The sequence below is a fragment of the Anomaloglossus baeobatrachus genome, chromosome 5 (assembly GCF_048569485.1).
Source record: "Anomaloglossus baeobatrachus isolate aAnoBae1 chromosome 5, aAnoBae1.hap1, whole genome shotgun sequence".
Taxonomy (NCBI): Eukaryota; Metazoa; Chordata; class Amphibia; order Anura; family Aromobatidae; genus Anomaloglossus; species Anomaloglossus baeobatrachus.
Window position 1 is genome coordinate 111,354,423 of NC_134357.1, and position 16,633 is coordinate 111,371,055.

The 16,633-nt window shown below is 50.3% G+C and overlaps 1 protein-coding gene across 1 annotated transcript in view; it reads left to right on the top strand.

Moving 5' to 3' along the window:
• NOC3L (NOC3 like DNA replication regulator) overlaps positions 1-16,633 on the top strand; it is a 196,118-nt gene that overhangs the window by 84,629 nt on the left and 94,856 nt on the right. Inside the window, exons 10-13 of the mRNA XM_075348773.1 lie at positions 3,647-3,775; positions 4,340-4,471; positions 7,314-7,394; positions 7,827-7,927. Coding sequence (XP_075204888.1) covers positions 3,647-3,775; positions 4,340-4,471; positions 7,314-7,394; positions 7,827-7,927 — 443 coding nt within the window. The remainder of the gene's footprint in view (positions 1-3,646; positions 3,776-4,339; positions 4,472-7,313; positions 7,395-7,826; positions 7,928-16,633) is intronic.

A 16,633-nucleotide genomic window follows, 5' to 3' on the forward strand; every position in this document is an offset into this window, starting at 1 on the left:
TGATCGCAGGTAACCTGACCTCAGGTGGAGGTCACTGAGTTCACAGACCTGCATCTCCTAGCAGAAAAAGCGCAGGTTTTTTGGCTAAGAGATGCAGATTTTGTGCTGAAATTTTTATACCATATTCCTGCATCCAATCTACACCTCCTGGCAAAAAATCGCGGTGTTTTGATGCAATTTTTATGCCGCGGTTATTATTCCGCGATTTTTGCCGCGTTTTTTTGCCAGGAGGTGCACATTTGGTGCTGAAATCGTCTGGACCAGCTTTCAGCACCAAATTTCCACCTGTGGCAAATTATTTTTTTTTTTATTTTTGGTGGCCAAGGGATGCAAATTTGATGATGTAATTTTTACACCATATTTCTGCATCCAATCTACACCTCCTGGCAAAAAATCGCAGTGTTTTGACGCCTGTCTGAACATGAGCGTGCATGTACCTAGAAACACATGCACGCTCCTGTCAGATGTGTGTGCTGCAATGTCAGACTCGTGTGGGTCTGACAGCACCCGTCACAGCCTGCCACTGTCTGAACATGAGCGTGCATGTACCTAGAAACACATGCACGCTCCGGTCAGATGTGTGCGCGGCTTTGCTGCGATGTCACACTTGTGGGAGTCCCTCACTGTGACTGCTGCCTAAGATAAACTGCATGCGTTTTTGTTTTTTTTTTTAAATTTAAATAATTAAAAAAAAAACAAACGACGTGTGGTCCTCCCCAATTTTCATTCCCAGCCATGATAACGCCGGCCGGGGACTGGTATATCCTCAGCCCGCAGCCGCCCGGGATGGTCGCATCTGTTAGATGTGGCTATTCCGGTGCGATATCAGCTCATCTTGATTGCCCTGGTGCGGTGGCAATCAAGGTAATAGCAGGGGTTAATAACAGCGCACGGCTGCCCCAGGTTTGTGATCGCACGGGCGTCTGTGAGATACCCGCATCACAAACCTGTAAATTACAGTAAATAAGACACAGGGAAATCCTTTATTTGGAATAAAGTAGAAACGCAGCCTCCTCCTTCACCACTTTATTATCCCAACACAGCCCTCCGGCGTAATCCACACGAGATCCAGCGGCGACACATCCAGCTCTGCTACATGTCAGAGCGAGCAGCCACAGAGCATGGCTGCCCACTCTGAGTGCAGCCTATTACTGAGCTGCGATGACTGCACGGCAGAGCTGTCAAAGGCTGGGGGCGCGTCAGCCAGGAACCAATCACAGCTGAGAGGACGGCCGGTGGGCGGGGAAAGCACGGAAAGCTGTGTGACTGCGTGCACAGCACAGGAAGTGAAAGCGCGACCTGGAAGCAAGTGTGCCGCCATGACAGTCTGGTAAGTATGAAACGCTCATTTATTTATTGTTTTTTAACATTTTTATTAATTGCCGATTCCGGATCGTGCAGCCGGAATCCCGGGTCTGGCCCGGGGATAGCGCTGAAACCGCGCGGATCCGGCCGTTTACAGTCCGGGTCCGCTCAGCACTAACGGTGATCTTGCTAGCGATGTCGCTGCGTGAGACATCCAGCAACGACCTGGCCCCTGCTGTGAGGTCGCCGGTCGTTGCTGAATGTCCTGGACCATTTTTTGGTCGTTGCTCTTTCGCTGTGAAGCACACATCGCTGTGTTTGATAGTGAGAGAGCAACAATCTGAATGTGCAGGGAGCCGGCTTCTGCGGACGCTGGTAACCAAGGTACACATCGGATAACCAAGCAAAGGCTTTGCTTGGTTACCCAATATGTACCTTGGTTAGCAGCGTCCGCAGCTTCTAGAAGCTGGCTACCTGCACACGTAGCCAAGGTACACATCGGGTAACTATAAGCAAATCGCTTTGCTTAGTAACCCGATGTGTACTATGGTTACCAAGCACAGCGTCGTTACACAGGTTGCTGGTGGCTGATCTCTGATCGCTGTGGAGATCTGCCTGATTGACAGCTCACCAGCGACTATGTAGCGACGCTCCAGCGATCCCTGCCAGGTCAGATTGCTGGTGGGATCGCTGGAGCGTCGCTAAGTGTGACGGTACCTTAACACGTCACAAGGCGGAGGACAACATCTTTGATAAGATGGTGCTGGAGATAGCGGTGTGTGCAGACCGACTCCAGCACCATTTATTGACGTGTATACTGCGCACACACCAGCCTTAATTATAATTGCTGCAATGTGGGGGAATCTTTTTACATAGAGGACATGAAACCACAAAGGGGAGGTCTAATAAAGGAAGGACCCGACCCACATAGTCTCCCCCCCCCCCCCCCCCGATGCACACACCATCAACTGCTGCACTGATTCCTGGCACTTAAAACGTTTTACTGCAATAAAACATTAAATCTGGAAAGGGAAGGTTTCGCTTTATTCAGCATCCTGGCACCAATATGGCACCGCCTTTGCTTTATATGTGCAAATTCTGACGGTTGCCTTTAAAATCCATGTCGGGTTGGCTGTATGGTACATTTTGAAGGTTTTCCTCCTGTATTAAAATGACCATTTTATCACCAATCTGAGTCATATAATGCTCGTTTTATTTCCTAGTTATACAACTGTCCTGACATGGATTTCCCAAGTACAGCAGCTCATCAGGTCTGGGAGATCTATGTATTAATGTATGCAGTGTGAAGTGAGAAATCTGCCAGATCCACTTGATTCCAAGAACCTAGCCCTCTGGTGCTAGCGGATTTACATAAAGCTAGGTTCACATCACCGTATTCCCGTTCTGAGAGCTGTCTGTGGGACAAAGCTGACGGCACCTAGACCAATGTTAATCAGTAGAGCTGTTCACGTGACTTGAAAGATTCTTGCCTATTCAAGTCTATGGACGCGCAAACACTTGTTTTTCTGGATAGATTGCAGTTCTTTAAGGGAACGTGCCCACGATCAGGACCCGCTGCGTCCTGGATATAGCTGGCCCTGACATGAGGGGCCACGAGTCTCCTCCGCAGGAGACCGCAGCTGCTCGTGCCCACCATCTGGGTTCGGGCAGTTGCGGTGTCTCTCTGCAATTCTCCCTGCGGAAGACACTTGCATCTACACACCAAACAATTCACATGTTGCGGTTCAAGAAGCCGCACGGCTGGTCAGTTTCCGTGCAGGGAAATCAAGCATAGGGGCATGGGATTTCTATAAATTCCATCCACTGTGCTTGTACTGTACAACGCAGCGCTTTGGGCACAGCTGAAGTGTGCTGCGTCTAAAAACGCTGTGAACACTGACCATGGGCACACACCCGAACACATGAGAATGTATTTGATCTTAAGTTTTTAATAATAGCTGGTGTAGAAGAACAGATGTCATACAGATGAAAAATCGTACATTTTTTTAGTATATTCCCTTATGTATATACACACATATAATCATACATACACGCACGCGCTGGTCTGAGCTTAGCTGGATAGAACTGATGTGCCTAGTAATAAGCTGGCAGGAAAGAGATTGGTTATCAGTAATGCTCACCAGTTGTTTCATACTGCTCCTCTTTCTTCCTGGATATCTGGGTATATATCACCATCGGTGTGTTTACCCTCATCCGCTGTGTATGTCCCTAAACACTTGGAAGCTGTCTGGTCTCTGATATTGACAAGGAAATGGAAACTTGCAGAAGCTCAGTGTCCGTTGTATGGATTGTTGGTGACACTTTTCTGTCCTTTCTGCAGATATGTGATATGAGTGTAGAAGCTGTGAAGAAACTTTTCAGGCAGGATAAGCTGGGCCATGCGTCCCTGGCAGCAGTAAAGATCATCTCTGGATTGGTGAAACGTAGAAGCTACTGTGTCCGCCCGGAGGTAAATGATATGGGAATTTATTTCATCCCTCCACCGTTCTGTGATCATACTGTTATGTACATGATCTAGCTACATACTTCTATAGTAATCCCCCCCCCACCAACATCAAAGGCATACTAATAAATGTGGATTGTTTCTTTATATCAATTTCCCGGAAAGCCAGGGACAATACTGAGGCCAATATAGCACCTGCATGGATTGTCACCCAGCTTTCCCAGATTCCTGAATGGCAAATTAGATCAGGTAATTGGATAGATCACTGCTTGATGTGACATTCATGAGTCTTTAAAACCTGGACAAACACCCCATTGCCCAACTCTCCCATAAACATTGATCCTCAGCCTCGTCTATTTATCTCTATGTATATATTGGCCTCTTTGTGTATAGTATATTGGTGTCTTATATACCCCGTATGTTGGATGAGCATTATTGCGTCTTATTCCTATCATATGCTCAGTGTTGTGCACGGGACCTGTACTGATCTGGGCTGTGCAGTTCATGTACGTGCGGGCACACGACTAATGTTCACCCTCTTGTTATTCCCGATCCTCACACCAACTTCAGGTTCTCAGGATCTTTCTTCATCTAAGAATTAAAGAAGTGGAAGTGAAAAAAGACGTAGACGACATCGCTCCTAAGCAAAAGATGATGACTTACAAAGATAAGAGGAATAATCTGTCAAGGATGCAAAGAAAGGTAAAAACATCATGAGAAGTATACGTTGTGTTAACAGAAAGTGACCCATTAATAAACTATCAAGAGAAAGGTCACAGTGCAATAATGATCATTGTGATGATCATGTCTGTAAAACGCTCTGCAATTAATAGCGCTATATATGTGAGTAATATAAATGCATACATGTGAGCGGGGTTGTTTCTGCCGCGTGTGCATGAAGTTCTACAAACACCATAAATAAATCTGCAACAGTCTCAGAAATCTACTTATGAACACAATCTTAGGCTATGTGCACACATTGCTTTTTGTGTGCAGATTTTCTGCATATAAAGCATGTTTTGGCAGGAAAAAAGCAGCAGAAATTTTTTTTATCGCATTTGCGCGCTTTCACATGCGATTTTCATGACTTTTTTTTTTTTTCTTTGTATTTTAGTCATGACGATCATGGGGGTTCCTGTGCTGTACCTCCGCGATCGCCGCTGAGTCTTCTGTTGATGTTACAGCTGGAACCCGGCTCTTGCTGCCCGGAGCGGTGTTCACACCACTCCTGGCAGTTTAACCCCCTGAATGCTGCGATCAGTGCGAGTGCAGCATTCAGGAGGAAGAGAGAGGAATTGCTTACCTTTCCCTGGTGATCGGGTCCCTGTAATGCGATCACAGGGACTCGATCACTGCCATGACGACCCCGGGTTACTGAATTATGGAGAGCTTCACACACCATGGTGAATGCATGGTGTGTGAGGCAAAATGTCAGTGCAGCGCTGACAGATATAATCCACTGCACTGATCAAGCTCTGCAGTGGATTATAGAAACGCAGAAACAATTGACATGCTGCTTCTTTGTTTTCTGTAACTAAGGGGTGCTTTACACGCTGCGACATCACTACCGATATATCGTCGGGGTCACGTCGTAGTGACGCACATCCGGCGCCGGTAGCGACATCGCAGCGTGTGACACCAATGAGTGACTATCAACGAGCGCAAAAATGTGAAAAATCGTTGCTCGTTAACACGTCGTTCATTTCCTTAATATAGTTTCTGCTGCAGGTACGGTGGTGTTCGTCGTTCCTGCGGCAGCACACATCGCTGTGTGTGACACCGCAGGAACGACGAACATCTTACCTGCGTCCACCGGCAATGAGGAAGAAGGAGGTGGGCGGGATGTTCCGGCCGCTCATCTCCGCCCCTCCTCTGCTATTGGGCGGCTGCCGTGTGGCATCGCTGTGACGCCGCATGAACTGCCCCCTTAGAAAAGAGGCGATTCGCCGGTCACAGCGACGTCGCTAGGCAGGTAAGTCCGTGTGACGGGTGTAAGTGATGTTGTGCGCCACGGGCAGCGGTTTGCCCGTGACGCACAACCGACGGGGGCGGGTACGCTTGCTAGCGATATCGGTACCGATATCGCAGCGTGTAAAGTACCCTTAAATCTGCAAGGAAAAAAGCAGAGTGTGCACAGCGTGTCATAATTCTAGACTTTGCTGGCATGCGTTTTTCCTTGCAGTATTGATTAAAATCTGCAAAAAAGCAACGTGAGCACATGGCCTTAGTGTTCTTTATACAATATCCCCTCCATTGCAAGAACATGTGAAGCAAAATGCTTGAGTGGGTGGGAGGTGGAGCTTAGACTACTGCAATAGACCAAAAGTGAAGCCACACCCCTTAAAGGGTTTGTCCGCTAGATTTTAACTAAAGCCAGTTTCACTCAGGGTAATTAATAAAGTAAAAAAAAAAAAGAAAACAAAGTGTTTTCGTGTCCCTGAGGAGCGTTGCTCCTCTACTCTCGCAGATGTCTCCCCCTCCAGACAGACGGCATCCACATCCAGAAGGTGGTGTCACATCACATGACGGATGCAGCCATTCAGTCTTCATTCACATAAAATGAAGAGGATGCCACTGTCACGTGACACCACCTGTGGATTTTGATGCCAGCAGTCTGGTGGTAAACATCAGTGCAAAAGCGGAGAAGCTGCACTGCTCAAGGAGATGAGTACAAGTTTTTGGGGTTTTTTTTTGTTAACCTGCTGGGCCAAGCAAGCTTTTTGATTATAATCTAATGCAAAATCCCCATTTAATGTTGCTCTGATGGAATGATGCTGGAGATAAAATGTAAGGCAATAGTCTTATCCGATTAGGATGAGGTAAATAGGGTCTAGGAATTGCTCCCCTTTTTATAGGGTTGTGGGAGACACAACCACTGTATTGGCCTATTCACCAGCTCCTGCAGGCCCACCAATGGTTACCACCAGGATGAGGAATGGAGTAGCGGGATATCTGCGCCGCTGACGATTCCAGTAACCAGTCCACAAGATGGAAGAGGATTCAAAATGGTTTGTCTACGCGTTTCAAAGCCTACTGACTCTTGTTAGCTGTGGTCGTCCTGAAGAAGTCAGTAGACTTTGAAATGCGTCAACCATAAACCAACTTGAGTTATCTTCTATCTTGTGGACTGGTTACTGGAGTCTCCAGCAGCGCAGATATCCCGGTTATCCGTTCTTCATCCTGCTGATGGAATGAGGGAGGCAATGACCCCTGGGCGCTGTTTGTTGCTGTAGAAGACTGGTTGCAATGTTTTGCAGCTACATGACGAAACTTTGGCTTTAAAGCAAAAAAATTCTCTAGTGGGGATAACAAAATGTCTACAAAGATTCAATCTTTTATTTCTTTCATTTTTATACTGTAAAGCACTCAGTCTACAAGGTTTCTGGAGCTATTTCCTACTTTGTGTTGGGTCGCTCCAGCCATAACCTATTTTGCTATAGAGTCCTTTGAACATGCGTAGAGAACAATCGTGTAGATGTTTGCTGTAATTGAAGTTTTTCATGTAAACCTCCTGAAGATCATGATCTGTTCATCATTCTTATAGTGGAAGAAAGCCGAGGAGAAACTGGAGAGAGAAATGCTGGAGGCTGAAGCATCAGAAAGCAAAGAGAAAAAGCTAAAGCTGGTGAGCTGTCACTTGTGTCCGGATATGGCAGATGTCAGCACTCCATACTGGTAACAGAAATCGGATGAGCCTGCAGCGTGGGTGTCGTGCAGTCTCTCTGCCTTTTTAAGCTTTTATGTATTCAGCAGGTTATTTTTTTTTTTTTTTTTGTACAACTAATATTGCATAATAATTTTATAGTATGAATTGTTACAGAAGTGTATGGCGTCTGCACCTTGCACCTCTGCCATTAGTGCACACAGGGAAGGCAAAGTATTGCCACCACCACCCACCAGAGCCATGAATCGCAAACGCAGTTTTCAGAAAGGGTTTGACGAACGGTGGAGTGAAAAGATTTATGGTTGCAGTAGCGTCTGGCTATGATACAGTTAACTTGAGGGCCGCAAAGAGATTATTGCTCCTTAAAATAATTCTCTCTCCCTTTTCCCACAGCATACGGAAACATTGAACATTGTTTTCTTAACCTACTTCAGAATACTGAAGAGAGCGCAGAAATCTGTCCTCCTTCCTGCCGTCTTGGAAGGTTTGGCAAAGTGAGTGTCTATTTCTTCTGAGGAGGTGGGATGTTGCCGATAAACTGTGGCGTTATGGTTGTAATGGGTGATTTTACCAGCTGGTGTTACATGCTGGCACGGTGGTGATAAAGACCTCTTTATAGGCTTGTTCCTTCCAGTGTCATGTACTCCGCACAAAGCTGTATCACTACTTATATTATTTTCTGTCAATGACGTCTTACCTTTCATGTCACTAGTATAATTTTCGTTCCTTTCCGCTGTTTATACACATTACCAGAATTAATTTTGATGTAGCAGTTCTAGTAATTTCCCTGAATATCACGTTTAAAGCCAAAGCAAACCAGGAATGGAGCAAACAGAAAAACTATCATGGGCATTTTTTATTTATTTATTTTTTTTTCTTCTGTTTTTAGTTCTGCTTTACCATTACTGATGTAAAATACTCACCAGAATACTGCCATAAGATGCAGCCTGGGGTTGAACTCATTGGAGGTTGTGAACACCATAATAATGTATAAGCCGAATTTTTCAGCACATTTGTTATGCTGAAAAGCCCCCCCCATCGGTTTATACTTGAGTAAGGGACCCACTTCTGGATTACAAGACACACTTTCCCCCCCCCCAAAAAAACGGTTAAGGAGGGTGGGGGATAAGGCTGCTTATTATAATCTGGATAAAGCCTATCGGGTCGGCGCGGGAGAGCGGGATCACACAGGATGGCAGTGAAGATACGAGAAACGGATTTTACAATCAGGACCAAAATCTACTTTTCTTTGTCGCTCCATTGGGAGACCCAGACAATTGGGTGTATAGCTACTGCCTCCGGAGGCCACACAAAGTATTACACTTTAAAAAGTGTAACCCCTCCCCTCTGCCTATACACCCTCCCGTGCTTCACGGGCCCATCAGTTTTATGCTTTGTGTTGAAGGAGGCACACATGCACACAAGCTCCCATTTTAGTCAGCAGCAGCTGCTGATTGTATCGGATGGAAGAAAAGAGGGCCCCCACAGGGCCCCCGGCATGCTCCCTTCTCACCCCACTGAGTCGGCGGTGCTGTTAAGGTTGAGGTACCCATTGCGGGTACAGAGGCTGGAGCCCACATGCCGTTTTCCTTCCCCATCCCTTAGGGGCTCTGGGAGAAGTGGGATCCTAACCGGTCATCCAGGCACTGGGACCGGGCTCCATCCGCAGCCCCTGGGGGAATCTGACGGACAGGAGGCTGGATATCATCAGGGACAGGGCCCTGCATCCATGAGGTACTCTGTGTCCCCTTAGGGACGGTGCATGCAGCGCCTGTGTTACAGACGCCGCAGCGGCTGCAGTGTGGTTTGTGAGCCGGGACTACCGCGCCGACCGCGCTTGCTGGCCGGCCGCGCTTTTAACTTTAGTCCCTGGCTTTTGCGGCCTAGTACTGTACTCCCGCCCCCGGGCCTGCCAGTCAGGGGTAAGAGCGGGACGGCCGACTGGACGTCGGCAGTGAGGGCTGGAGCATGCTTTGGTATCCTCTTCCCCCCTCACTGAGCACTGTGGGGCACCAGATGCCCGCACTTTATTAGGCACTCCCACGGCTCCATCCTCCCCTCAGAACGCTGGCAGTCATTGTTATAATCATTTCTGCCGGTGGGGGATTTCAGAACGGGCTCCGCAGTTCTGGGAGAAGTGGGATCCTAACCGGTCGCCGGTCACTGGGACCGGGCTCCCTCCGCAGCCCCTGCATCCATGAGGTACTCTGTGTCCCCTTAGGGACGGTGCATGCAGCGCCTGTGTTTCAGACGCCGCAGCGGCTGCTGTGTGGTTTGTGAGCCGGGACTACCGCGCCTGTTGGCCGGCCGCGCTTTTAACTTTAGTCCCCGGCTTTTGCGGCCTAGTATATGTACTCCCGCCCCCGGGCATGCCAGTCAGGGGTAAGAGCGGGACGGCCGACTGGTCGGCAGTGAGGGCTGGAGCATGCTTTGGTATCCTCCTCCCCCCTCACTGAGCACTGTGGGGCACCAGATGCCCGCACTTTATTAGGCACTCCCACGGCTCCCTCCTCCCCTAAAGAACGCTGGCAGCCATTGTTATAATCACTTCTGCCGGTGGAGGATTTCAGAATGAGCTCTGCAGCTCTGGGAGTCCCAGGCAGGGAATCTGGTGGACACACCACCGATTGGGGCGGTTGGTAAGCCACACCAGTTGTCAGGTGCTGGACCCCCCTTGGGTGCCGTAGTGTGTATTTATATATATATATAATTATATTGTAGACATTTACTCTATTCGGCAGCATTATTTGCTTTTGGCTATATCTCTAAGAGGAGACAACAGCATGTCATCCGCAGAAAGCAAGGGTGCCAAGGCACAGGCTTATTTTGCAACCTGTACCTCTTGTGCGGCTATGTTACCTGCAGGTTCCACCTACCCTCATTGTGACAATGCTAGGCCCCTGTGGCACTCACTCAGCCGGAGCCTCCGGCACTGGTGGGACCCTCGGCTCAGGTGGTACTGCCGGTTTCCACTGCACAGATGGAAGGGACAGAGTTTACAATTTTGACTGAGAAACTCTGAGTCACTTCACATTCCATGGCTCAGTCTATGGACAGATGGTCTGCTAAGATACTAGAAGCTTGGCAGTCCAGATCGGTAACACAGGGCCAGGGCACTGTGAGTTCATCATCCCTGGGCCCCTCTCGGTCGGTACAGCAAAGGGCTCCTGGGGTGGCACCCAGATCCCACGGTGAGAACTCCGACACGGACCGCAGCCTCAGACAGGCTAAGCGGGCTTGCTGGGAACCTTCCCCGGCTGCATCACGCGGTTGGGGGTCTCAGCATGAGGACCCTCTGGAGGATGAAGCGGAGGTCGCAGCTCAGGGCTCTGATCCTGACGTTGCTCTCAATCTGGATACACCTGAAGGGGGCGCCATAGTAAATGACCTTATAACGTCCATCAACCAGGTGCTAGTCCTTCTCCCCCAACTCCACCTATAGAGGGGTCGGCTTCACAGTAGGAGAAACACCAGTTTAGGTTTCCCAAACGTACCCAGAGTGCGTTTTTCGATCACTCTAACTTCAGAGATGCTGTCCAGAAGCACAGAGCATTTCCGGACAAGCGCTTTACTAAGCGCCTTAATGACACACGTTACCCTTTCCCCCCTGACGTAGTTAAGGGTTGGGCTCAGTGTCCCAAGGTGGATCCTCCAGTCTCCAGACTGGCGGCTAGATCTGTAGTATTAGTGGCAGATGGTTCATCGCTCAAGGATGCCACTGACAGGCAAATAGAGCTCATGATGAAATCCATCTATGAGGCCATAGGCGCGTCTTTTGCTCCGGCCTTCGCAGTCGAGTGGGCACTCCAAGCTATCATCAGCTTGTCTGTCTGAGACTAATGCGGTCGCACGTACCTCTGCTCCGCAGGTTGTGTCTTTGACTTCTCAGGCGTCGGTTTTTCGTCCTACGCCATGAACGCCGTCCTGGACTCTGCGAACCGTACAGCGGTAGCATCCGCCAATTCGGTGGCAGTCCGCAGGGCCATGTGGCTACGCGACTAGAAGGCAGACTCTGCTTCCAAGAAGTTCTTAACCGGTTTGCCATTTTCTGGCGACCGTTTGTTTGGCGAGCAATTGGATGAAAAACCGATGGGTGAGAGACATTCCGTCTCACGGTTACAGGATAGAGCTCAGCTCCCATCCTCCGACTTGTCTCTGCAAATGGAGTTGTGATCCCCGTTCCGCTTCAAGAACGTGGTCGCGGTCTTTACTCCAACTTGTTCGGGGTACCAAAAAAGGACGGATCATTCTGGTCCGTTTCCGGGCCTCATTCTGCTCAACAGACACGTGAGAACCAGACGGTTTCGGATGGAATCTCTCCGCTCAGTCATCGCTTCGATGTCCCAGGGAGTCTTCCTAGCATCAATTGACTTCAGGGATGCTTATCTCCATGTGCCGATTACACCAGAGCATCAACGCTCCCGGTGTTTCACCATCCGGGTCGAACACTTTCAGCTTGTGACTCTGCCTTTCGGCCTGGCGACAGTCCCACGGGTCTTCACCAAGGTCATGGCATCAGTGGCGATGAGCCTACACTCTCAGGGACACTCGGTGATCCCTTACTTAGACGATCTCCTAAGTCAAGGCACCCTCCCGGGTGGCATGTCAACACAGCCTGAACATTCTTTTGGAGACTCCAGAGGTTCGGGTGGATCATCAATTTCCCAAAGTAAAAATTGACACCGACCCAATTCACTGACTTACCTCGGGATGGAGTTCATTCTCTCTCAGAGATAGTGAAGCTTCCGCTGGACAAACGGCGTTCGCTGCAGACAGGGGTGCACTTTCTCCTTCGGGCCCAGTCTCACCCCTTGAGGCGCCTCACGCGCTTCCTAGGGAAGATGGTGGCAGCAATGGAGACAGTTCCCCTTGCGCAGTATTCATCTGCGTCCACTCCAATGGCACATTCTCCGCAAATGGGACAGGAGGTCGACGTCCCTAGACAGGAACGTCTCTCTTTCACTGGCAGACAAAACCTCTCCTCAGTGGTGGCTTCTACCCACTTCTTGGTCGAAAGAAAAGTCCTTCCTGCTCACATCCTGGGCTAGGGTCACGACGGACGAGAGTTTGTCAGGGTGGACAGCGGTCTTCCTCCACCACAGGGCTCAGGGAACCTGGACTCTGACAGAGTCCTCCCTTCAGATCAATGTTCTGGAGATAAGGGCAGTGTAGCTAGCCCTAAAGTCGTTCCAGCAGTGGCTGGACGGCAGGCAGATCCGGATACAGTTGGACGACGCCACGGCAGTCGCGTACATCAACCACCAGCACAGAGCGCTGGCGGCGGACGCATCAGTTCAAGGCTGGTCGCAATTTCGACTGACTTATGTATTCCCTCCTCTGGCGCTGCTACCCAGAGTGTTACTCAAGATCGGGTCCGACTGCCGCCGCGCCATCCTCGTCGCTCCAGACTGGCCGAGGAGGTCGTGATACCTGGATCTGTGGCACCTCACGGTGGGTCGGCCGTGGGCACTCCCGGACCGACCAGACTATCTGTCTCAAGGACCATTTTCCATCTGAATTCTGCGGTCTTCAACCTGACTGGGTGGCCATTGAGTCCTGGCTCTTAGTGTTCTCAGAGTTATCTCTATCACGCCTTTCGCAGAAGGTGGTCTTCCTAGTGGCAGGCACATCACTTCGGAGAGTGTCTGAGCTAGCAGCGCTGTCATGCAAGCCCCCTTCCTGGTGTTTCGCCAGGATGAAGTGGTTCTGCGTCCGGTCCCGGAATTCCTACTTAAGGTGGTATCCTCCTTTTCTTCTCAATCAGGATATCTCCTTACCTTCTTTTGGCTCCCATCCAGTTCACAATTGTGAAAAGGATTGCACTTGTTAGATCTCGGGAGAGTACTCCGGCTCTTCTTTTCGCACACTGCGCCCCCGCGCCGTTCTGATGCGCTCTTTGTCCTGGTCACTGGCCAGCGTAAGGGGTCGCAGGCTTCCAAGTCAACCTTGGCTCGGTGGATCAAGGAACTGACCCTTGAAGCCTACCGTTCTTCTGGGCTTCCGATTCCTTTAGAGCTGAAAGCCCATTCTACCAGAGCCGCAGAGGCATCCTGGGCATTGCGTCACCAGGCTACGGCTCAGCAGGTGTGTCAGCACTAACTGATCGAGTCTGCACACTTTCACGAAACACTATCAGGTTCATGCCTATGCTGTGGCAAATGCCAGCCTAGGTAGGCGAGTCCTTCAGGAGGCGGTTGCTCACCTGTAAGAGAAGGCCGTTTTTTCGGCTCTTTTTATCGAGGTATTCTTTTACCCACCCAGGGACTGCTTTTGGACATCCCAATTGTCTGGGTCTCCCAATGGAGCGACAAAGAAGAAGGGAATTTTGTTTACTTACCGTAAATTCCAGCACCCGCCCCTGTTCCCTTCGGGCTGTTGTTCTTTTGTGTACACATGTTGTTCATGTTGAAGGGTTCTTTTGGTTCATGGTTTCCGTTCTCCGAACATCCTTCGGATTGAATTTACCTTAGACCAATTTATAAGTTCCTCCTTCCTGCTTTGGCACCAAAACTGATGGGCCCGTGATGCACGGGAGGGTGTATAGGCAGAGGGGAGGGGTTACACTTTTTAAAGTGTAATACTTTGTGTGGCCTCCGGAGGCAGTAGCTATACACCCAATTGTCTGGGTCTCCCAATAGGAGCTAGAAGAAAAGGAATTTACGGTAAGTAAACAAAATTCCCTTCTTTCTTTGTCGCTCCATTGGGAGACCCAGACAATTGGGTGTATAGCTATGCCTCCGGAGGCCACACAAAGTATTACACTAAAAGTGTAAAGCCCCTCCCCTTCTGCCTATACACCCCCCGTGCTCCCACGGGCTCCTCAGTTTTTATGCTTTGTGCGAAGGAGGCAGACATGCACGCATAGCTCCACAGCTTAGTCAGCAGCAGCTGCTGACTATGTCGGATGGAAGAAAAGAGGGCCCTTAACAGGGCCCCCAGCATGCTCCCTTCTCACCCCACTCTTGTCGGCGGTGTTGTTAAGGTTGAGGTATCCATTGCGGGTACGGAGGCTGGAGCCCACATGCTGTTTTCCTTCCCCATCCCCTTTAGGGCTCTGGGTGAAGTGGGATCCTAATCGGTCTCCAGGCACTGAGACCGTGCTCCATCCACAGCTCCTGGACTGCTTGATAAGGAGCCGAGTATCGTCAGGGACATGGCCCTGCTACTTTCAGGTACTCTGTGTCCCCGTGGGGACCGCGCACAGAAACACTCCAGCATTGCTGGGTGTGTTAGTGCGCCGGGGACCGCAGCGCTGACCGCGCTTGTGCCATCACACACTGCAGTGTGGCTGGGTGTGTTAGTTATTGGGGACTACCGCGCTGACCGCCGCTGCCATGTTTATTCTGCGGCACGGCTGGGACTGTTAGTTCGCCGGGGACTACCGCGCCGACCGCGCTTATACGGCGGCCGCGCTTATAACTTTAGTCCCCGGCTTTTGCGGCCTAGTCTCGTTCTTTTCCCGCCCCCAGGCCTGCCAGTCAGGGGAAGGGCGGGACGCTGTACAGGACATCAGCACTGAGGGCTGGAACATGCTTTGCATACTCCACCCCCCTCACTGTGCACAGTGGGGCACCAGATTCCCGCACTTTCTAGGGCACGCCCACGGCCCCCTCCTCTCCTCAGGACGCCGGCAGCCATTCCTGTCAGCTCTTCTGACGCTGGAGAGGGGAGACAAGCTCTGGGAGACCCAGGCAGGGATTCTGGTGACCACACAACCGCTTTGAGCGGGCGGTAAGCAGCATCTGAGGTGCTGGCCCCACTTGTGCAGAAGTGTACTTATAGATTATATGCTTATAGGCTATACTTTACACTGTATGGTGCACGGTTGATTTTTGGCTATATACCCTCCTGGGTTGCTCAGGGGAGACAACAGCATGGCGTCCACAAGAAGCAAGGGTGCCAAAAATACACAGGCTTACTATGCTGCCTGTGCCGCATGTAAGGCTTCACTACCGGCAGGTTCCACTGACCCTCATTGTGTACAGTGCTCGGCCCCTGTGGCATTTGCTCAGCCGGAGCCTCTGCTAGGGGTGGCCCAGGGGGAGCCACCTGCTAACGCTGTCCAGGTGACAGGGACGGAGTTTGCAGTTTTTACTGAAAGACTTTCTGAGACTATGGCTAAGATACTAGAAGCTTTGCAGTCCAGACCGGTATCTCAGACCAGGGGCACTGTGGAATCATTGCCCCCTGGTTCCCCTCTGTTGGAACAACAATGTCCTCCCGGGGGGTCTCATAGATCCCAGGGTGAGGTCTCTGACACGGACCGCAGCCCCAGACCGCCTAAGCGAGCTCGCTGGGAAATCCCCTCGACATCATCACATTGTTCAGGGTCTCAGCGGGAGGACTCTCTGTATGATGAAGCGGAGGTAGCTGATCAGGATTCTGATCCTGAGGCCGCTCTCAACCTTGATACTCCTGATGGGCACGCCATAGTGAATGATCTTATCGCGTCCATAAATCAAATGTTGGATATTTCTCCCGCAGCTCCTCCAGTAGAGGAGTCAGCTTCTCAGCAGGAGAAATTCCGTTTCAGGTTTCCCAAGCGTACAACGAGTATGTTTCTGGACCACTCTGACTTCATAGAGGCAGTCCAGAAACACGAGTTTGTCCAGATAAGCGTTTTTCTAAGCGCCTTAAGGATACACGTTATCCCTTCCCCCCCTGACGTGGTCAAGGGCTGGACTCAGTGTCCCAAGGTGGATCCTCCAATCTCCAGACTGGCGGCTAGATCCATAGTTGCAGTTGAAGATGGGGCTTCTCTCAAGGATGCCACTGACAGACAGATGGAGCTCTGGTTGAAATCCATCTATGAAGCTATCGGCGCGTCTTTTGCTCCAGCATTCGCAGCCATATGGGCACTCCAAGCTATCTCAGCGGGTCAAGCGCAAATTGACGCACTCACACGTACGTCTGCGCCGCAAGTGGCGTCCATAACCTCTCAAACGTCGGCATTTGCGTCCTACGCTATTAATGCTGTCCTGGACTCTGCGAGCCGTACGGCGGTTGCAGCCGACAATTCGGTGGCAATACGCAGGGCCTTGTGGCTGCGGGAATGGAAGGCAGATTCGGCTTCCAAAAAGTGCTTAACCGGTTTGCCTTTCTCTGGCGACCGTTTGTTTGGTGAGAGATTGGATGAAATCATCAAACAATCCAAGGGAAAGGAAACATCCTTACCCCAGGCCAAACCAAACATACCCCAA